At 43.6% G+C, this 24,455-nt stretch overlaps 1 protein-coding gene across 3 annotated transcripts in view; it reads left to right on the plus strand.

Annotated features, from left to right (window-relative positions):
- The window catches only part of tfeb (transcription factor EB), a 121,468-nt gene extending 100,168 nt beyond the window's left edge, over nucleotides 1-21,300 (plus strand). For 2 of the 3 annotated variants that reach the window (XM_062986510.1, XM_062986511.1), the window contains exons 5-9: nucleotides 5,230-5,347; nucleotides 6,423-6,473; nucleotides 6,917-6,992; nucleotides 9,465-9,612; nucleotides 15,762-21,300. In XM_062986510.1, the coding sequence (XP_062842580.1) occupies nucleotides 5,230-5,347; nucleotides 6,423-6,473; nucleotides 6,917-6,992; nucleotides 9,465-9,612; nucleotides 15,762-16,292 (924 nt within the window). In that variant the 3' untranslated portion in view covers nucleotides 16,293-21,300. Of the gene's footprint in view, nucleotides 1-2,584; nucleotides 2,673-5,229; nucleotides 5,348-6,422; nucleotides 6,474-6,916; nucleotides 6,993-9,464; nucleotides 9,613-15,761 lie in introns of those variants that run through there. The other variant, XM_062986512.1, reaches the window with a different exon arrangement.
- The last annotated feature ends 3,155 nt before the right edge of the window (nucleotides 21,301-24,455 follow it).

A 24,455-nucleotide genomic window follows, 5' to 3' on the forward strand; every position in this document is an offset into this window, starting at 1 on the left:
ACTGGTCACTGAAAGTTCCAACATGGCACCTCATGGCAAAGAACTCTCTGAGGATCTTAAAAGACGAATTGTTGCGCTACATGAAGATGGCCAAGGCTACAAGAAGATTGCCAACACCCTGAAACTGAGCTGCAGCACAGTGGCCAAGATCATCCAGCGTTTTAAAAGAGCAGGGTCCACTCAGAACAGACCTCGCGTTGGTCGTCCAAAGAAGCTGAGTGCACGTGCTCAGCGTCACATCCAACTGCTGTCTTTGAAAGATAGGCGCAGGAGTGCTGTCAGCATTGCTGCAGAGATTGAAAAGGTGGGGGGTCAGCCTGTCAGTGCTCAGACCATACGCCGCACACTACATCAAATTGGTCTGCATGGCTGTCACCCCAGAAGGAAGCCTTTTCTGAAGTGTCTACACAAGAAAGCCCGCAAACAGTTTGCTGAAGACATGTCAACAAAGGACATGGATTACCGGAACCATGTCCTATGGTCTAATGAGACCAAGATTAATTTGTTTGGTTCAGATGGTCTCAAGCATGTGTGGCGGCAATCAGGTGAGGAGTACAAAGAAAAGTGTGTCATGCCTACAGTCAAGCATGGTGGTGGGAATGCCATGGTCTGGGGCTGCATGAGTGCAGCAGGTGTTGGGGAGTTACATTTCATTGAGAGACACATGAACTCCAATATGTACTGTGAAATACTGAAGCAGAGCATGATCCCCTCCCTCCTGAAACTGGGTCGCAGGTCAGTGTTCCAGCATGATAATGACCCCAAACACACCTCTAAGACGACCACTGCTTTATTGAAGAGGCTGAGGGTAAAGGTGATGGACTGGCCAAGCATGTCTCCAGACCTAAACCCAATAGAACATCTTTGGGGCATCCTCAAGCGGAAGGTGGAGGAGCGCAAAGTCTCGAATATCCGCCAGCTCCGTGATGTCGTCATGGAGGAGTGGAAAAGCATTCCAGTGGCAACCTGTGAAGCTCTGGTAAACTCCATGCCCAGGAGAGTTAAGGCAGTTCTGGAAAATAATGGTGGCCACACAAAATATTGACACTTCAGGAACTTTCACTAAGGGGTGTACTCACTTTTGTTGCCGGTGGTTTAGACATTAATGGCTGTATATTGAGTTATTTTGAGGGAAGAATAAATTTACACTGTTATATAAGCTGCACACAGACTACTTTTCATTGTGTCAAAGTGTCATTTTGTCAGTGTTGTCCCATGAAAAGATATACTTAAATATCTGCAGAAATGTGAGGGGTGTACTCACTTTTGTGATACACTGTACATATACAGTACATATATATACTGTATATGTGTGTGTGTGTGTATGTGTATATATATATATATATATATATATATATATATATATATATATATATATATACTGTATATATATATACAGTCCCCTCCAAAAGTATTGGAACAGTGAGGCCAATCCCTTTATTTTTGCTGTAGACTGAAAACATTTGGGTTTGACATTAAAAGATGAATATGAGACAAAAGATCAACATTTCAGCTTTTATTTCCAGGTATTTACATCTGGATCTGATACACAGTTCAGAAGATAGCACCTTTTGTCTGAACCCACCCATTTTTCTTGTGAGCAAAAGTATTGGAACAGGTGACTGTCGGGTGTGTTTTGTTGCCCAGGTGTGTCCTGTTACATTGATTATTTAAACAATAAATAGCGCTGATTGTCTGTGCTCACAAGAAAAATGGGTGGGTTTAGACAAAAGGTGCTATCTTCTGAACTGTGTATCAGATCCAGATGTAAATACCTATATATATATATAAACAAAAGTATTTCTTATCCGATTACTCGATTAATCGCTGGAATAATCAATAGAATACTCGATTACAAAAATAATCGATAGTTGCAGCCCTAATTTGAAGTGAAACGGACAGTATAAATGTGATCGTGAGATTCTGCTGGTTTGTTTAATATAAATGTTGTCGATATTAATACAAATACAGCCTTATAATAATACAAAATATAAACACTGTATTTAGTCAGAATTGATCAGAACTACAATGTTTTGTGTTTTTAAGACTTATAAACAATATAAGGTAAAATACGAGCAGTGGCCTGCCATTGAACTTTAAGTTTACATTATATCGTATGGTATATCACCACTTCTCAAAAGCTTATGGAGATATCAAGTTTCCTAGCCATAGCACACAGCCCTGCTGGAAGTGATGCTTAATTTAATGTACATTTAGTAACATTTGTACCTTAGATTTCCTGAGTGTCTGCAAAACAAATGTGTTTTTAAAATACACTTTTTAAAAAAGTGTTCTTGTATATCGCGAGTGAATATCGTTATTGCAAAAAATATCCCAAAATATCGTGATATTATTTAAAGGCCATATCGCCCACCCCTAGTATATACTATACTGAATAATCCGGATTCAGACTAGGCTTTATAAGACTATATAACCCCATGTGTTGGTGTTTTTTTTTGTTTTTAAAGCAGAGTTAGACTTCAGTCCTAATTTACGTCCTGTCAGCAGATTCACGTCGCTCGTCTTTGTCCTTTGATCAGTGTCGAGCTGCTCTCTGACCATTGATTAAATAACTCCTTCTTAGGAATGACAAAACCTCAAGCCTTATGGACCTATGGACGCACATATCCAGAGATGCACCTTTTTTCAGCGTGATCGACCATAACCGAGTCTCATAAACCGATTCTGTGCCGGTCACATTTGCACACACCCACACACACACACAGCAAAAATAAGCAGTGAATGAACAACAATTTAATAAGACATTTAGAACAGCATCATCCCACTGAACATGCGGAATTTGACACAGGCGAAGACGAAGGCAAAGACGTTAAAGCCAAAGCTAGCGAGAGCGCAGAGCCACGCACGAGCCAGCATCCCTACTATTGCAATGAAGGGTCAATAACCGACCATTTTCTGTAGTCGAGGATACAGGCTTTAGGAATTTTAAACATTACCTGAGCTCAAGGTACACAAAGCCAAGCAGGCGTTACTTTTCAGATGTTGCGCAACTAGAACTGTTTAATTTTATCATGTCACACATGCAGCCAATTCCAAAAAAAAAAAAAAAACGGCAATTAGTTTTGCAATGTACATTTAGACATCTTGATCTATGTTTGTTTTACCTTCCTTTGTATAGGGCTGGGCGGTATGACGGTACATTTTTTATATACGCCGTACCATAACATAGTTCATTTTAACAGCTGTCGCTTCAAAAGGCAGCAGATCATATAATATTGTTCGCCGCTAAAAGCTCTTTGGAGCGCTGTGCGGATGAAGTAGTTAGCCAGTTAGAGTTAGCATGACAGTGTCAACTAGGGATGTAACGGTGCACCGGAAAACAGTTAAAAATCGGTGCGCATGTGCCGTGATTTGAATCGGTTAATCATTTAAGATGAATCGATACTCACTTTAAACAGCAGAGGGCTGGCGCTATATATTTTATTACAGAATTAAAAAAAAGCATTTATTTTGCATAGTTTGCAACTATCTAATTAATAAAAGGACATTTATTATTTAGATGAATTAAATATAAGCACAAATCCAGTATTTTATTTTAAATAGAAGTAATAAAAGGAAACGTCATAATTTGTCTTCAATTTCATTTAGTTTATAAAAAATCGGGGGGAAATCGTATCGTGAACCCAGTATCGTGAATCGTATCGCATCGTGGGTAGAGTGTATCGTTACATCCCTAGTGTCAACAGATGGGAGAGGTTTCCTCAATATGGTGAGAAAAAAATAAACAAAAACAGATGGAGGATGAAGAGAGGAAGACCAAATATGCATCCATGACAGAAACGTTAGTTACTCGTTACACAAGATTCATCAGTTCAAGGTTTGAATATCAAACACAGTCATGGACAATTTTGTATCTCCAATTCGTCTCACTTGCATGTTTTTGGACTGTGGGAGGAAACCGGAGCTCCCGGAGGAAACCCACACAGACACGGGGAGAACGTGCAAACTCCACACAGAAAGGACCCGGACAGCTTTACCTGGGAACCGACCCCAAGACCTTCTCGCTGTGAGGCGACAGTGTACAAAATCCTTTCAGAAAGTGCACATTTATTGACTGTAATGATGCTATTTATTATTATTTGAATCTCAGACTCCTTGGCTCCTCACACTGTACACCACCACTTTATATTACCCATGTGGACCCGCAGGTATAAAAGTGTGTCCCTTTACTCTGTCCTACTACAACATGTCCTGCTGTGAGTGTGTGTGTGTGTGTGTGTCTCTGTGTGTGAGAGAGACAGACAGAGTGCCAGACAGAGAGAGGCAGACAGGCAGAGAGACAGACGGACAGACAGAGAGAAACGGAGAGACAGGCAGGAAAAGACAGAGAAGGCAGGCAGGCAGAGAGAGAGACAGTCATACAGAGAGACATACACCCTCATGTGTTGTATAGGCTAGCATGAATAGACTGTGTTCAATGGGACTGATGTGTACACTGATACAGATACTGCATGTAAAGTAAACATCTGGTATTTTGTATGTTAAATAAGTTATGGATGTATTGATTTAAAAACACAATAATGCGCCGGGTCCACGGCAGCCCCAGTAGCTCAGCCCCAGTAGCTCAGCCCCAGTAGCTCAGCCCCAGTAGCTCAGCCCCAGTAGCTCAGCCCCAGTAGCTCAGCCCCAGTAGCTCGTGCGATAAGCCATCCGAGCCCGACTTATAGGTCAGCGCTCGTCAGAAGCCAAGCAATCGCTCCGAAATTATATCGAGTTGTTAGGAAGGAACGAAAGATAGCGCGTATATAAAACAATAAAGCCGATAAGAGCCGTCATAGTCAATGATTTCTCTCACCTCGGTGTGAGGTCTTATTTTTTATCAGCTCTCTATCTGTCGATTTTATGAGCCGCCACTAAAGATACCGATCACGTTTATTGGGCTTTCAATTCAGTGATCATGATTTGCCAAGGTCACGCTGAACATTAATCTGTAAAAACACCGTTGACTAAACAAACTGGTCAAACTGGTCTGCAGAAATGCTTCGTTCAAGCTCAAACCCCCGGCAAAATTCACCTCGCTTGCATGAATTTGCGCCGTGGGAGGAAACCCACACACACGCTGGAAGAACATGCAGCCGTTCTACCTGGGAATCGAACCCACAATGCTTCCCATTAAGCCAACCATGCCATCCTCAGCGTCAGTAGTGTTTCTCTGTATATGAGTCCTAGTTCTTATTCCTAACATATTGTGTGTTTGCGTCTCCTCAGCTTCCTCTATCCAGCAGCCATCTGGACGTGTACACCGGGCCTGGCATGGCGGGACCCGCCATTGCCATGACTAGCAACTCCTGCCCTGCCAACCTAGCTCTCAAGAGAGAAATGTCAGGTAGGATCCATCCCGGCCGCAGCATCACACAGCGGCACTTGCATAGTCGTAACATTAAAACCACCTCCTTGTTTCTACACTCACTGTCCATGTTATCAGCTCCACTTACCATATAGAAGCATTTGGAAGTTCTACAATTACTGACTGTAGTCCATCTGCTTCTCTGCATGCTTTGTTAGCCCCCTTAATGCTGTTCTTCAATAGTCAGGACCCCCCCACAGGACCACTGACATGGTGGTGGTGTGTTAGTGTGTGTTGTGCTTGTATGAGTGGATAAGACACAGCAGTCCCTGCTGGACTAAGAATAGTCCACCAACCACAAATATCCAGCCAACAGCGCCCCGTGGGCGGCGTCCTGTGCCCACTGATGAAGGTCTAGAAGATGACCGACTCAAACAGCAGCAACAGATGAGCGATCGTCTCTGACTTTACGTCTACAAGGCGGACCAACTAGGTAGGAGTGTCTGATAGAGTGGACAGGGAGTGGACACGGTGTTTAAAAACTCCAGCAGCATTGCTGTGTCTGATTCATTCATACAAGCACAACACACACTAACACGAGAATGATCCACCACCTAAATAATACCTGCTCTGTCGTGGTCCTGTGAGGGGTCCTGACCATTTAAAGAACAGGGTGAAAGCAGGCTAAAAAAGTATGTAGAGAAGCAGATGGACTACAGTCAGTAATCGTAGATGGTAAGTGGAGCTGATAAAATGGACAGTGAGTGTAGAATTCGTGCTGTACTCACATCCAAATCCTTTACTTGTGGGCATCCACCGATTCTATATGTGCCGGTTGTAGTAGTCATGATGCCCTGTTGCTTGGGCCATGCGTAATTGTCGTGTGTAAAACCAGTTTATTTGTTGTTTCGACTTTTTATAGGATCTAAAGTGCGCTGCCCTGACATATAAATAAAAAAAACATGTGTTATGTAATTGCATAGTATGATCCTTAAACGTATCTTGACCTTTTATATCTAGTTTTACGGTGGCAAAGTCTTGTAATTATAAAAAAAACACCATCATAAACTCGAGCACCTTGTTGATTGATTGACACCTGTTTTCCAACATGCAGAAGCCCGTGCACTGGCCAAGGAGAGGCAGAAGAAAGACAACCACAATTTGAGTAAGTGTAACGCCTTACAACCTCATCTGGTTTAAAGTACATAGCATAGCCCCCGACTTGCTTTCTGCTTGAAATACCTGACACTAACTCCCCAACCCCCTACCACCTCCGGGCAAATTTTGCTGACTTCGCCCGACACTTTGGTGTATCGTTAACCCGGGACAATTCTGCTGCCGTGGCGTTAAAATGTAATTGCCCGCAACAGTTGCAGCAGCGACCCGCAGCAGCATTGCCAACCCATGCTATAACAGCGTCATATTTATTGCTTTGTAAATGCTCCCCTGCAAATGACATTATTACAGTGTGAGAGTATAAAACCTGGCACAAAGCTGCCACCTTGATTTCCCAATTACCTAATTCGTAATCTTGTACACAGCACAAGGGCAATTCATGGATTCAAGTGCAAATGACACTAAATGTTTTCCTTTCTTTCTGCTGTTTAGTCGAAAGGAGAAGGAGGTTTAATATCAACGACCGCATCAAGGAGCTGGGCACCATGATTCCCAAAACCAATGACCTGTAAGTCCATAGTCACACAGTCTAATCCAGCCTTTCTCAACCGGGGTGCCGTCTGGCTTCGTCAGGGGTGCCGTCAAAACTATTCTGACGTTACTGATATTATGAAATAAGACAAAAAAGTCAACTTATGATGAAAATGTAGACCATTAGCCGCCTCAAACATCAAAATTTGTCTTACACGCCCCTTTCCCCATGCTACAACGTCAATGCAGGTTGCGTGCGTTGCCTATAGTGATGACTCGTTCGCGAACGATCCGATTCTATTGAACGGCTCTTTCAAATGAACAAAAGGAACCGAGTCACGCCTCTGGGAGCCGCTATATATATATATATATATATATATATTTATATTTCTTATTGGCTGTAATTCAACCATTCTGCTTTCATCAGTAGAGGGAATTAATCAGTCATAATAAGAGCTGTTTATTGTCGAAATTCAAATCACTTTCAGTATCGCGGAGAGAGCAAGCGACACACACCGACACACTCAAACTCTCAAACTCAAAAGAAGCTTTATTGGCATGACAAATAAGGACATTCGTATTGCCAAAGCATGTTACAGAGAAATAATGAAAATAACAATAAGAAAGAACAAATATATACAGAACAGTTACATGTGCAAAAAATATTAAATATTAATAAAAACAGTGCAAAATAATAACAATAAAAATTATAATATTTACATTAATGAGGTAGTAATAACAGTTTGTGTGTGTGTGAGAGAGAGAGAGAGGTCATTACCTCATTAATGTAAATATTAAAATTTTAATTGTTCTTATTTTGCACTGTTTTTATTAATATTTTATTCTATTTTATATTTTTGCACAAGTAATTGTTTTGTATATATTTGTTCTTTTTTTATTGTTATTTTTATTATTTCTCTGTAACTGAGCTTTGGCAATACGAATGTCATGCCAATAAAGCTTCTTTTGAGTTTGAATTTGAGAGCTGTAACCGAGCTACAGAGAAACCATGCAGACAATGAGCAGTGCTTGTGGTATAATGACAAATAATTGAGAAATAAACTATAAACTTGTTTAATGATGTTAAATCTCTGCACAAGAGAGGATTTTTCTGAAACTTAATGCAATGCAACCACAGTACGTCTCTCCCTGTAGTATTTTTGTGTGTTAGCAGTCCGAGGGATGCAGAGTGTTGTAAGATTTTTAATACATTTTAGACTGGGGTGACTCGAGATTTTGAATACTTTTAAAGGGTGCCGTGACTGAAAAAAGGTTGAGAAACACTGTTCTAATCTGTTGCATACAAGGAATTAGGAAACTCGCTCGCTCACTTTCTTAGCAGCCTATCCCAGCTTTTCAATGGGCGCAAGGCACATAGTAACACCCTGGACGGGGCGCCAGTCCATCGCAGGGCAGACACACATACGCACACACCTTAACACACATTAACCTGACTGCATGTTTTTGGAATGTGGGAGGAAACCCACGCAGACACGGGGAGAACATGCAAACTCCGCACAGAAAGGACCCGGACCGACCGGCCTGTCTAGGGAAAATCATTTTTGCTCACAACCAGGTGACCTGCTTAATGGGACATTGTAGCCTAGCGGTTAAGGTACTGGACTAGTAATCAGAAAGTCGCTGGTTCAAGCCTCACCACTGCCAGGTTGCCACTGTTGGGCCATAAAGCAAGGCCCTTAACCCTCAATTGCGTAGACTGTATTCTGTCACAGTATTGTAACCCGCTTAACGGATAAAGGCGTCTGCTAAATGCCAAAAATGTAAACTGTAATACACAGTTTACATTTTAGGGCCCTACTAAACACATGAAATAACGGACCTTGCGGGATAATCCGCTAGCACACCAGCGCTGGGATTCGGAAGCTTAGCTCTGCTACCGGTCAGCATAATTGGCAGTGCCCGCAGCAGAAAAAAATGGCTATTAAGTCCGCCGTGTGGGAAAAACCGGACCGAAAAGTGGGTGCAAGGACCCTGGTGAGCAGCCCGAGATGCCTGTACAGAAAGTGGAGGAGCCCGGAGATCAGGGCGTGGCTGTCCGCTTGCGAATTCACAGACATAGGTATAAGATATAGAATGCCTGCATCTAAGTGGGAAGAAAACCATTCTGGTCGAGCCCGGCATCACGAAAAAGAACAGGTGGCAACAGAGGAGCCGGCAAATCTGTGAGGAAGAAACCATGATAAATAGAAACACTTCCACATGGAGCGAATGAGTTCTCAGTGACGCGTAGGTGGCTATCAGATAAGAGGAACTGACATGTCAGTCATCTGCGCCCCCATGCCCCCTCTACCAGCCATATATTGTTTCAAGTAGTTTCTCTATTCATAGTTTGTAATGTAAACATTGTAATACATTTGATACTACTGATACATACTGGTCTCAGACTTTTGACCTGACTCGTATTCACTGTGTATAAATGGTTTTATAGCTTTGCTCTTCTCAATTATTTTACAACATTAACTCAATTATGTATTCGTCCCTCGTTCAGGGACGTACGCTGGAACAAGGGCACCATCCTGCGGGCCTCGGTGGAGTACATCAAACGCATGCAGAAGGACATCCATAGAACCAGGGAGGTGGAGAACAACTTCAAGAGGATGGAAATGGCCAACAAGCAGCTGTGGCTGCGCATCCAGGTAAGCGGAGTTCGAGCAGAAATAGAGCAGCGCCCAGACACTTGCTGCCAACTGTTTACCTGGGCAGCTGCCTAAGTAGAAAGGATTATAATAAGACATTGAACTCATAGGGCAGATTATATGGACGCACTACTTTGGTAATTACGTCACCTCAGTTGAGCATTATTAGGCTCTGGACCTGTTTCCACCCACTGTACTCATGTTGGGGTGACCATTCTAAGCACCGCAATGACACTAACATGGTAATAACATAATAGTGAATGTTGTACTGGTGTCAGGTGCACCAGTGTTGATGGGATGTTTAACTATTGTTTGAACTTAGTGGCTTTTTATTAGGAACACGTACCAGGCATAACATGATGACCACTGACAGGTGAAGTGAATAACACTGATTATCTCTTCATCACGGCACCTGTTAGTAGGTGGGATATATTACGCAGCAAGTGAACATTTTATCCCTAAAGTTGATGTTGGAAGCAGGAAAAATGAGCAAGCGTAAGGATCTGAGCGAGTTTGACGAGGGCCAAAATGTGATGGCTAGACGACTGGGTCGGAGCATCTCCAAAACTGCAGGTCTGCAGTGGTCAGTATCTATCAAAATTCGGCCCGTGTGGTCCCATCCAACAGACGAGGTCAGGGGTGTTTTGGCAGCAAAAAATGGGAACAACGTAGTATTAGGAAGGTGGTCATAATGTTATGCATAATCGGTACATTACCCCCAATTTTCCTCCCAATTTAGTCATATCCACTGATGTCGACCCCCACTCCTGACTGAGGACAGCCACGACTGACACACGTCCCCTCCGACGCGTGCAGTACCGACTGCATCTTCTCACCTGCACTAGGCGAGTTCATATGTGGATCAGCTTTGCGCATGGAGAGTCACGCACTGATCTCCGTTATCCCCCGTCTCTGTGCAGTCGGCAGAGGTCGTAATTGCATCAGTTATCAGGAATCCCCTCCGGCACCCACTATAATCATCGTTCGTGTAGGCACCCAGCCTGCCGGTAGCAGAGCTGCGATTCGAACTGACGAATTCGAGATGTCAGGTCTGGTGTGCTAGCGTGTTTTACCACTGCATCACCTGAGCTATATGAGTTATATTTTCGGTTGGAGCACTATTCATGAGCAGTTGTAGCCTAGCGGTTAAGGTACTGGACTAGTAAGCAGAAGGTTGCTGGTTCAAACCCCACCACTGCCAGGTTGCAACTATTGGGCCCTTAAGCAAGGCGTTTGACCCTTAATTGCTTAGACTGTATGACGAAGCTAAATGCTGAAAATGTAAATGTATTCTCCTCTTAGCATTTGACAACACCGCTGCATCTGATACACTCATACCAGTACAACATACACAAGCATGTCATGGTCATGTTCGTGTCATCGCAGTTCTGAGAACGGGCCGCCACCCAAATACAGACTCTTCCTGATATATTTAGACGGACTCTTTCACTCCGTGTTTTCATCAACCGTATCAACCGTAATGTCTTGACATTTGGCCGAGCCGAGCCTTGACATGGTTACAGCAGGTACATTCCAGCATGGATCATGGCGTACTAAATAAAAAGTACGTTGAAATACAACACCTAGAGCATTAGACCGTGCTGCCAACCGAGTGCCCGAGAGGTCAACTGTAACAGAAACGAGGGGCATTTTTACAACTTGAAGCTCACTGTTCAGCTGTATAGACATTGTGGACTTGTTTGCGTGTGCAGCTATGTCAATAAGTGGAAATGTCCAGGGTTTAAAGTGTGAATCAGTGTTAATCTCTAAAAATCCTGACAGAAATTGCCTTTAATTCAATGGATCTAAAACATGAAGCGATTTTTTTATGTTGTGTCTGGTTGGGAGGGATTTTAACACTTTAAAACGGCAAGATTACTCAATACAATAACAGACGGCTTTCAAAACAGCCTGGTTTGTTTGTGCAGGTTGAATTCAGCCATGCTCATGTTTTTGTTAACAGCACAAACGCAGCATGAACCAAAGTTGGTGCATGTTAAACTTTCGGGGGGGCTGAACGTTATTCTAATGTTCATAAAAATAAGAGATTTGATGGCACATACTACATGAAGCACATTTTTTAATAGTTTAATCATCAATGTATTAAGCCTAATAGTGTTTTATTCATAAATGTGATGCTTTACTGACCTCAATATGCCATTTTGGCCAGTATGTGCTCATAAGTGCCACGCCCCTCTGTCCAGGGGTAAACCAACGCCCCCTCATTATGAATAGTCTTCGCTTGACTGTTCCACAGGCCTCCTTAAATGACCTGAGCTGAAACAAGGTGCAGCTGTAGATGATCAGCTGGAGACCGATCATAAAAGGGGCATCGGGCCGCTCAGGTGGCGCAGCGCTAAAAACACACCCTGAACACCAGAGCTGGGATCTCGAATACATTGGCTGCGTCCGGAATCGCATACTTACAGAGTACGTACTACATTCGAGGAAGTACGCACCACTCGGCCGGTAAAGAAGTACGCACTTTCAGTACAGAAGTGTGCAGTATGCACGCAACACCCCTACGTACTACATCCGCCATCTTACCAACGTTAAGTGATGACGTGAGGACGTAATATCACCATAGTTACAGACCGTGTGCTCATTACAAGCCCCACTCGGCAAAATTTCAGATATTTATCGTTATTTAGGGTTGTATGAAATAATAACATTTTAATTTTGTTTATCTTACCTACACTTGTATACTCAAACATGGCTGCCCAAGAAGTAGGTCCTCCGGGTACTTCTCGCGTACCTTTTTATGTATACTATGTATTCGGACATACTAACCGCTCTCGCGTACTGCTTTCGCGTACTATTGAGTATGGAAGTACGCGATTCCAGACACAGCTATTGTATCGAATCTCAGCTCTGCCTGCCAGCTAAGGCTAAACGGCCACATGATTGAACAATGATTGGCCTGTTGTTCAGATATGGGTGGGATTAAGCCGGATAGGGACTCTCTCATAACTAATGCAATTATGACCTCTGATGGCGCCTGCACAGAGACGAGGAAAGAGTGCTCTGAGAATGTGTCTCTTCGTACACAGTGCTGAGCAGGTGATGAGATGCATACGGCATGCTGCACACGTGTCAGAGGGGGCGTGGGTTAGCTTCGTTCTCCTCAATCAGAGCAGGGATCGGCATTGGTGGGGGGAAGGCATAAAGCAAAAGGGGAGAAAATGCATAAACAAAATATAAAAAAAGAAATGGACTGTGGCCCATAGTGTGGACGCTGGTCCCTGGTCTACTAAATAAATGACACTTCTGGAACCAGCAGATCAATTCCACTCCTTAACCAGCAGGTGGCGCAAGATCCCGATCTGTTTCTAAAGCAGTGGAGTTTACATCTGCATACAGTGTATCACAAAAGTGAGTACACCCCTCACATTTCTGCAGATATTTAAGTATATCTTTTCATGGGACAACACTGACAAAATGACACTTTGACACAATGAAAAGTAGTCTGTGTGCAGCTTATATAACAGTGTAAATTTATTCTTCCCTCAAAATAACTCAATATACAGCCATTAATGTCTAAACCACCGGCAACAAAAGTGAGTACACCCCTAAGAGACTACACCCCTAAATGTCCAAATTGAGCACTGCTTGTCATTTTCCCTCCAAAATGTCATGTGATTTGTTAGTGTTACTAGGTCTCAGGTGTGCATAGGGAGCAGGTGTGTTCAATTTAGTAGTACAGCTCTCACACTCTCTCATACTGGTCACTGAAAGTTCCAACATGGCACCTCATGGCAAAGAACTCTCTGAGGATCCTAAAAGACGAATTGTTGCGCTACATGAAGATGGCCAAGGCTACAAGAAGATTGCCAACACCCTGAAACTGGGCTGCAGCACAGTGGCCAAGATCATCCAGCATTTTAAAAGAGCAGGGTCCACTCAGAACAGACCTCGCGTTGGTCGTCCAAAGAAGCTGAGTGCACGTGCTCAGCGTCACATCCAACTGCTGTCTTTGAAAGATAGGCGCAGGAGTGCTGTCAGCATTGCTGCAGAGATTGAAAAGGTGGGGGGTCAGCCTGTCAGTGCTCAGACCATACGCCGCACACTACATCAAATTGGTCTGCATGGCTGTCACCTCAGAAGGAAGCCTCTTCTGAAGTCTCTACACAAGAAAGCCTGCAAACAGTTTGCTGAAGACATGTCAACAAAGGACATGGATTACTGGAACCATGTCCTATGGTCTGATGAGACCAATATTAATTTGTTTGGTTCAGATGGTCTCAAGCATGTGTGGCGGCAATCAGGTGAGGAGTACAAAGATAAGTGTGTCATGCCTACAGTCAAGCATGGTGGTGGGAATGCCATGGTCTGGGGCTGCATGAGTGCAGCAGGTGTTGGGGAGTTACATTTCATTGAGGGACACATGAACTCCAATATGTACTGTGAAATACTGAAGCAGAGCATGATCCCCTCCCTCTGGAAACTGGGTCTCAGGGCAGTGTTCCAGCATGATAATGACCCCAAACACACCTCTAACACGACCACTGCTTTATTGAAGAGGCTGAGGGTAAAGGTGATGGACTGGCCAAGCATGTCTCCAGACCTAAACCCAATAGAACATCTTTGGGGCATCCTCAAGCGGAAGGTGGAGGAGCGCAAAGTCTCGAATATCCGCCAGCTCTGTGATGTCGTCATGGAGGAGTGGAAAAGCATTCCAGTGGCAACCTGTGAAGCTCTGGTAAACTCCATGCCCAGGAGAGTTAAGGCAGTTCTGGGAAATAATGATGGCCACACAAAATATTGACACTTCAGGAACTTTCACTAAGGGGTGTACTCACTTTTGTTGCCGGTGGTTTAGACATTAATGGCTGTATATTGAGTTATTTTGAGGGAAGAATAAATTTACACTGTTATATAAGCTGCACACAGACTACTTTTCATTGTGTCAAAGTGTCATTTTGTCAGTGTTGTCCCATGAAAAGATATACTTAAATATCTGCAGAAATGTGAGGGGTGTACTCACTTTTGTGATACACTGTAGCTGCATACGCTCCACACATTTACTGGAGAAATTCCTATTAAGTAGGGTGACCATACGTCCTCTTTTTTTCTGGACATGTCCTCTGCTTTGGACCTAAAAAAAGATGTCCGGCCGGGCCTTCTAAATCAGTGTTTCCCAACCTTTTTGACCCACGGCACATATTTCACATTAGAAAAATCACAAAGGCCGCTCAGGTGGCGAAGCGGAAAAATGGACACGCTGCAACCAGGGCTGGATTCTGAGTACGTAGTATCTTCACCGGTTCGAAGCTGAATGGCTGTATGAGCAACGATTGGCCGGTTGCTCAGTTGGGGGGGCGGGACAAAGAACCGGATGTGGGTCTCTCTCTGTCAGAACGCGATTACGACCTCTGCCGGCTGATTAGAGGCGCCTGCACAAGAGATGAGGAAGAGCGCCCTTAGGGTGTGTCTCTCCGCACGCAACGCTAGGTGGCGCCAAACTCGTCAATGTGCGGGTGGCAAAAATGCATCCGGCTGCTGCTCATGTTTCGGAGGGGATGTGGGTTAGCTTCGATCTCCTCGGTCAGGGCAGCAGGGCAGGGTTCGGCATAGACAGAGAGGAAGCACGATGCAAATTGAACAATCGGATGCGCTAAAGGGGGAGAAAAAGGGGAAAAATTAAATAAAAAAAGAAAAATCACAAGGCACACCACCAAAAAAATGTCACAAAAAGTATTGTTGCACTGCCCTCTAGTGGAAGAGAATGTAATTGTTCTGCCTGTCACTACACGCCACTCGCTTAGAGTACCAAATTGGATAATCTTCCACGGCACACCTGATGATTTCTCACCGCACACTTATGTGCCGCGGCACAGTGGTTGGGAAACACTGTTCTAAATCACCAAAAATGTCTGGCATTCGGCTTTTGTAGTCTGTGTGTCCGATTTCACCCCTCTCTTTAGGTTCGCCTTCTTGCACTTCTCTCAAAAATGCCCAAATGCAAATAAGTTGGTCTGGGAAAGACCGGGTAACACAGAAGATGCATTCTGTCGAAAGGTGGGGCTTGAACCAGCGACCTTTTGTTTACTAGTCCAGTACCTTAACCGCTAGGCTACACCTGCCCCTGTTAGACCTCTTTAGAACTGTCTGTGGCTGATCGATGCGCATCGTCTGTTTCCGTCCACCAGGAGCTGGAGATGCAGGCGCGCATGCACGGCCTCCCCAGCACCTCCCCGTCCGGCCTGAACAACCTCGAGCTGCCCAACCCCTACGTGAAGCAGGAGAGCAGCCCCGAGGAGAACCACCACCAGCAAGCCCCGACTCACATGCCTCCTCAGATGCACCCCCAGCCCTCGCAGCTCCACCCCCACGCTCAGCAGCTCCACCCCCCGGCTCATCAGCTCCACCCCCAGCCGCCGCTGCAGTACTCGAACGTGGGCAGCACCCAGCCCTTCGACTTCTGCCCCACGCTGGACTTGTGCAACGGCGGCATGTCGGCATACGGAGACGCCATGGCCTGCCTGGGGGACCTGGGCACTCTGGGCGGCGTCGGCGTCGGCACCATGGCGCACGCGGGCAAGAAGAGCGACATGGGCTGGATCGACGAGGCGCTGTCGCCGCTGGGCGTGGACCCGCTGCTATCGGCCATGTCGCCCGAGGCGTCTATGGACAGCAGCCGCCGGAGCAGCTTTAGCATAGATGATACGGATGTACTGTGAAGTTCTGCTCCAGATGCAAACGCCAACTCACACACACACACACACACATATTTGGGTAAAAATATGGGCAGTGGCACTCGTAACTTCCCTCAACACACCCAGATTAGTTCCTACATGTACACATGTGCATGCCCAAGCACATGCTGACCCTTTTCATTTGGAAATCACTTCTATCAGGTACACACACACACACACACACACAGAGTGAAGACAGTGCCAGTATTGCCTTATAAATCCAAAGATATAAAAAACCAGAGCCAACACCCTCATCCCTGCCTTCATTTGAATTCAGTGCCATTACGTCTTTGCGTTAGCATTAAGCTAATAAAAGGGTGGGAGTAATGTAAAGAAATACATACAAGTAGTATAGCGTTCAACATTAGCACCCAAAGGCAGCTTTTCCTCAGGCGTTTATTTTTTCTTCTCATAAAAAAAGCAGGGTGATCATCTAAAAGGTGAATTTGTAACGTTTAGCACGCTCACGGTTTCTCTAGATACGTTTATTTTTGATACCACGTGTCAAAACCCTAAGCAGTGCCTCAGGTTCTCCAGTTTGCACCTGAAACGTCTACACAAGAGACAGTCGTGGCCAAATTCTTCGAAGCTCCAAGGTCAAAAGTGTCAAGGGTCAAGGCCCTAACCCTTCTAGACGTCCCCTAAACTGAGAAATTCGCGTCTGTTGCTTTGTTCACATCCATGCTGTCTGTTTTACTTTAAATAAATGAGCATAAAAATCCCGAAAGAGTTCAATGTTTGATCATGCTTTGCTATCAGAGTAGAATGATCAACCACACAGCAGCATAAAATCATAACCGCTGCTTACCTGAGCTTCTCTTCTTCAAATTGAGGCCATATCTACAGTATATCCGTGTGTTGTTCCATTAGTGACTTGATTTTCTTCCTGTTGGTAATGGAATATAACATAACACTAAAACCACCTCCTTGTTTCTACACTCACTGTCCATTTTATCAGCTCCACTTACCATATAGGAGCACTTTGTAGTTCTACAATTACTGACTGTTTCTCTACATGCTTTGTTAGCCTCCTTTCACCCTGTTCTTCAATGGTCAGGACCCCCACAGGTGGTGTTTTAGTGTGTGTTGTGCTGGTATGAGTGGATCAGACACTGTCTCACTGTCACTGCTGGACTGAGAATAGTCCACCAACCAAAACTAACCAGCCAACAGCATCCCGTGGGCAGCGTCCTGTTGGTCTAGAAGATGACCAACTCAAACAGCAGCAATAGATGAGCGATCATGTCTGTCTAATAGAGTGGACAGTGAGTGGACACGATATTTGAAAACTCCAGGAGCGCTGCTGTCTGATCCACTCATACCAGCACAACACACACTAACACACCACCACCATGTCAGTCTCACTGCAGTGAAAAAAAAAAAAAGCATGTAGAGGAACAGATGGACTACAGTCAGTAATTGTAGAACTACAAAGTGCTTCTATATGGTAAGTGTCACTATCTCTAAAACAGCTCAGGGTTTTATTTCCAGTTATTCAGAGAATTCATTAACATTAGGGACACTATCTTACTGGTTATTTAATAAATGGATCAGATCACTTCTAACCAGTAACTGCTAACCTATCAAACCTCAACAGGGTGAATTTTATCAAGTACTCAAGGGTTGGCCAAGGGTTTTTACTTTTAAGATACTTTGGAGCAGAATGTGTGCCAGACTTTTTAAATATAGTATTAAATGACTGTATTTCTAGGTTGCCAGTTACTCTGGTTTAAGTAGAAATAAGATATAGATATACACAGCTGTACAGTACAATGAAATTCTTTCTTCACATATCCCAGCTTGTTTGGAAGTTGGGGTCAGAGCGCAGGGTCAGCCATCGTACGGCACCCCTGGCAGACAGGGTTAAGGGCCTTGCTCAAGGACCCAACAGTGGCTGCATATCAGAGCCTGGATTTGAACCGCCAATCTTCCGGTTGATAGCCCAAAGCTCTACCCACTAGGCTACCACTGTCCCACACAAGGCAACCTAATCCAAAGCTCCAAAATCCAAACCCAAAGCTCTACCCACTAGGCTACCACTGTCCCACACACGTCAACCAAATCCAAAGCTCTACCCACTAGGCTACCACTGCCCCACACAAGGCAACCAAATCCAAACCCAAAGCTCTACCCACTAGGCTACCACTGTCCCACACAAGGCAACCGAATCCAAAGCTCTACCCACTAGGCTACCACTGCCCCACACAAGGAAACAAAATCCGAACCCAAAGCTCTACCCACTAGGCTACCACTGTCCCACACAAGGCAACCGAATCCAAAGCTCTACTTACTAGGCTACCACTGCCCCACACAAGGCAACAAAATCCGAACCCAAAGCTCTACCCACTAGGCTACCACTGCCCCACACAAGGCAACAAAATCCAAACTCAAAGCTCTACCCACTAGGCTACCACTGTCCCACACAAGGCAATCGAATCCAAACCCAAAGCTCTACCCACTAGGCTACCACTGTCCCACACACGTCAACCGAATCCAAACCTAAAGCTCTACCCACTAGGCTACCACTGTCCCACACAAGGCAACCAAATCCAAACCCAAAGCTCTACCCACTAGGCTACCACTGTCCCACACACGTCAACCAAATCCAAAGCTCTACCCACTAGGCTACCACTGTCCCACACACGTCAACCAAACCCAAAGCTCTACCCACTAGGCTACCACTGTCCCACACACGTCAACCAAACCCAAAGCTCTACCCACTAGGCTACCACTGTCCCACACACGTCAACCAAACCCAAAGCTCTACCCACTAGGCTACCACTGTCCCACACACGTCAACCAAACCCAAAGCTCTACCCACTAGGCTACCACTGTCCCACACACGTCAACCGAATCCAAACCTAAAGCGCTACCTACCCACTAGGCTACCACTGTCCCACACACGTCAACCAAATCCTTGTAAAAAGTAGGTTACTAATTCAGTTCTTTTTAGTACCCGCTTGCTTCTTATGTGGGTCATGCACCTGGAATAATCAGGCATAAAGCATCCAGGAATACACACTGGGCAGGGCACCACACTATTACCTGTTCATTTACAGTGAGGAAAACCATAGTAGCCTACACAAACCCACACAGACATTAGCAGACCTAATAATGACAGTAGTTAGGGCAAGACGTGCAGGTCACTAACCGACAGAACCGAGACAATGATTAGCTTCTGATTACCCAGAAATGATACGCAGCACGTGGATCACAGCTTTAAGATCTGCCATCTGAAATTGTGGAAATCACAGGGATTTACAGCCCATAAAAAACAGGCAATATAAACTATATCACCACTATATAACCAAAAGTATGCTGGGCATAATAGTATACCGTATAATTACTGAGCTCAGGTGTCGCAGCCACACCCATTGCTACCAGGTGTATAAATGAACAAATCGAGACGTGGTTTGACATGTTTGGCCCACACAAAGGCCTGACCTTCACCTAGTGCATATAAGTAACAATGATACACCGATGAGCCATAACATTAAAACCATCAGCTCTACTTACCATATAGGAGCACTTTGTAGTTCTACAATTACTGACTGTAGTCCATCTGTTTCTCTACATACTGTTTTAACCTGCTTTCACCCTGTTCTTCAATGGTCAGGACCACCACAGTGCAGGTATTATTTAGGTAGTGGATCATTCTCGGCACTGCAGTGACACTGACATGGTGGTGGTGTGTTAGTGTGTGTTGTGCTGGTATGAGTAGATCAGACACAGCAGCACCCACTCACTGTCCACTCTATTAGACACTCATTCAAAGTTGGTCCACCTTGTAGATGTAAAGTCAGAGACGATCGTTCATCTATTGCTGCTGTTTGAGTCGGTCATCTTCTAGACCTTCATCAGTGGTCACGGGGCGCTGTTGGCTGGATGTTTTTGGTTGGTGGACTATTCTCAGTCCAGCAGGGACAGTGAGGTGTTTAAAAACTCCATCAGCATTGATGCTGTGTCTTATCCACTCATACCAGCACAACACACCCAAATAATACCTGCTCTGTAGTGGTCCTGTGGGGGTCCTGACCATTAAAGAACAGCATGAAAGGGGGCTAACAAAGTATGCAGAGAAACAGATGGACCACAGTAGGTGCTTTTATATGGTAAGTGGAGCCGATAAAATGGACAGTGTAGAAACAAGGAGGTGGTTTTAATGTTATGAGCAGAACAATAGGGCGTAACCACTCACTGATACAACAACGTCATGGATGAAACCCTGACTGAAGAAAAGTTAGAAATGTGTATAAAATAAAATAATTGATTGTTTTTCTTTCCCGAAGCACTGAAGAAACTGATTTAATGACTTGATAATAGATGATTTATTTAGACATTTGATGTCACTAAGCCACTTAAGCGTTGTGTTTGTACATGTTCATTTTATTTGATTTGATCTTCCACAAATGACTTTTGCTTTCTCTGTGCTGAGCCATTTAAATATGAGAATATTTAAACCGCCAGTGGAGACTCTAGCCAGCGGAGAGCCATAATATATATACATATATATATTTTTTTCTTTTTTTCTGTGTAAAAATATAAGAATATTAAAGTATAAAACATGTATCATATTGTTTTTATATTGATTTGATTTTATAACATAGTTCTTCATAGGAAAAGTAATGAATTCTTATTCTGATTCTTTCTGATTATTTCTCTGGTTTGAAATTAAAGCTTCGTCTATGTGAACGTGACCTGTTGTACAGTTCAAGCGTACCTTCGTTCTCGTCAAGTAAACCGTTCCAGACTGCCGTTTTGATCGTCTATGCAAATATCGGACTCGGTAAACCGTGCCACCCTTCTTTTTAATATTATGGTGATGAAGTTGCTCTAATTTTGCTTAGCCGGGAATGAGAAGGTTTGCCCTGAATAAAGGAAAACTGTTCACACTCCAGAATGTGATTGAAATCTGCTTTCCACTCCCCGTCCCTGTCTCTCTTTTTTTTTTTGAAAGTTAATGTTAATAAACGTATTTAAGTTGATGGTACAACTGAATGTGTGTTCATCTGTTACAGGATCGTTATCTGGATAATAGAACGATGTCGGTCATTATATTTTATCAGCTCCACTTACCATATAGAAGCTCTTTGTAGTTCTACAATTACTGACTGTAGTCCGTCTGTTTCTCTGCATGCTTTGTTAGCCCCTTTTCATGCTGTTCTTCAGTGCTCAGGACCCCCACAGGACCACTACAGAGCAGGTATTATTTGGGTGGTGGATCATTCTCAGCACTGCAGTGACACTGACATGGTGGTGGTGTGTTAGTGTGTGTTAGTGTGTGTTGTGACCTCACTGTCACTGCTGGACTGAGAATAGTCCACCAACCAAAAATATCCAGCCAACAGCGCCCCGTGACCACTGAGGAAGGTCTAGAAGATGACCGACTCAAACAGCAGCAATAGATGAGCGATCGTCTCTGACTTTACATCTACAAGGTGAACCAACTAGGTAGGAGTGTCTAATAGAGTGGACAGTGAGTGGAAACGGTATTTAAAAACCAGCACAACGCACACTAACACACCACCACCATGTCAGTGCAGTGCTGAGAATGATCCACCACCTAAATAAGACCTGCTCTGTAGTGGTCCTGTGGGGGTCCTGACTATTAAAGAACAGCATGAAAGGGGGCTAACAAAGCATGCAGAGAAACAGATGGACTACAGTCAGTAATTGTAGAACTACAAAGTGCTTCTATATGGTAAGTGGAGCTGATAAAACAGGCAGTCATGCTTTGGATAAAAGCATGTGCTAAATGCTGCAAATGTAAATGTGCAGTGGGACTAGTAATCAGAAGGTTATAGGTTCAAGCCTCACCACTGTTGCCACAAGTTGCCACTGTTGGGCCCTGAGCAAGGCCCCTAACCCTCAATTGCTCAAACTGATTCAGTCATTATTATAAGCTGCTTTGAATAAAAGCGTCTGCTAAATGGCACAAATGTAAAAGTATAACTGATGCTATGCTCAGTAGTTAAGGTACTGGACTAGTAATCAGAAGGTTATGGGTTCAAATCCCACTGCTGTTGCTACAAGTTTTCACTGTTGGACCCTGAGCAAGGCCCTTAACCCTCAATTGCTCAAACTGATTCAGTCATAATTGTAAATTGTTTTGGATAGCTCAGCAGTTAGAGCTAAATGCCTCAAAGTTCAGCAGTTAAGGTACTGGACTAGTAATCAGAAGGTTATAGGTTCAGCCCTCAATTGCTCAAACTGATTCAGTCATTATTATATGTTGCTTTGAATAAAAGCGTCTGCTAAATAATGCAAATGTAAAAGTATTATGCGGTATATACCATGCGGTTAAGGTACTGGACCTTCTAGTAATCAGAAGGTTTTTTGTTCAAGTCCCAGACATAATTGTAAGTTGCTTTGGATAAAAGCGTCTGCTAAATAATGCAAATGTAAACATACAACTATATGCGGTATAAGTATATGCGGTATATGTATTAAGGTACTGGACTAGTAATCAGAAGGTTATAGGTTTAACACACACAGGCGACACAGACTTTTTTTTCCGATCGCGTATTAAATCCGGTATCTGATATACAATCTAGCGCACTGTGTAGGGAACATGTTTAATATACTGTCTAGTGCACTAAGTAGGGAACATGAATTCATATCTAAAATACTATCTAGTGCACTATGTAGGGAACATAAATCCGTGATCTGATATACAACTTAGTGCACTATTTGGGGAACATAAATCCGTGATCTGATATACAACTTAGTGCACTATGCAGGGAACATAAATCCGTGATCTGATATACAACTTAGTGCACTATTTGGGGAACATAAATCCGTGATCTGATATACAACTTAGTGCACTATGCAGGGAACATAAATCCGTGATCTGATATACAACTTAGTGCACTATGTAGGGAACATAAATTCGTGATCTGATATACAACTTAGTGCACTATGTAGGGAACATAAATCCGTGATCTGATATACAACTTAGTGCACTATGTAGGGAACATAAATGCGGGGAACATAAATCCGTGATCTGATATACAACTTAGTGCACTATGCAGGGAACATAAATCCGTGATCTGATATACAACTTAGTGCACTATGTAGGGAACATAAATCCGTGATCTGATATACAACTTAGTGCACTATTTGGGAAACATAAATCCGTGATCTGATATACAACTTAGTGCACTATTTGGGGAACATAAATCCATGATCTGATATACAACTTAGTGCACTATGTAGGGAACATAAATCCGTGATCTGATGTACAACTTAGTGCACTATTTGGGGAACATAAATCCGTGATCTGATATACAACTTAGTGCACTATGTAGGGAACATAAATCTGTGATCTGATATACAACAGTGCACTATTTGGGGAACATAAATCCGTGATCTGATATACAACTTAGTTCACTATGCAGGGAACATAAATCCGTGATCTGATATACAACTTAGTGCACTATGCAGGGAACATAAATCTGTGATCTGATATACAACTTAGTGCACTATTTGGGGAACATAAATCCGTGATCTGATATACAACTTAGTGCACTATGTAGGGAACATAAATCTGTGATCTGATATACAACAGTGCACTATTTGGGGAACATAAATCCGTGATCTGATATACAATTTAGTTCACTATGCAGGGAACATAAATCCGTAATCTGATATACAACTTAGTGCACTATTTGGGGAACATAAATCCGTGATCTGATATACAACTTAGTGCACTATGCAGGGAACATAAATCCGTGATCTGATATACAACTTAGTGCACTATGCAGAGAACATAAATCCGTGATCTGATGTACAACTTAGTGCACTATTTGGGGAACATAAATCCGTGATCTGATATACAACTTAGTGCACTATGTAGGGAACATAAATCTGTGATCTGATGTACAACTTAGTGCACTATTTGGGGAACATAAATCCGTGATCTGATATACAACTTAGTGCACTATTTGGGGAACATAAATCCGTGATCTGATGTACAACTTAGTGCACTATGTAGGGAACATAAATCCGTGATCTGATGTACAACTTAGTGCACTATTTGGGGAACATAAATCCGTGATCTGATGTACAACTTAGTGCACTATTTGGGGAACATAAATCCGTGATCTGATGTACAACTTAGTGCACTATGTAGGGAACATAAATCCGTGA

Source organism: Trichomycterus rosablanca, chromosome 24 (assembly GCF_030014385.1).
Source record: "Trichomycterus rosablanca isolate fTriRos1 chromosome 24, fTriRos1.hap1, whole genome shotgun sequence".
Lineage (NCBI taxonomy): Eukaryota > Metazoa > Chordata > Actinopteri > Siluriformes > Trichomycteridae > Trichomycterus > Trichomycterus rosablanca.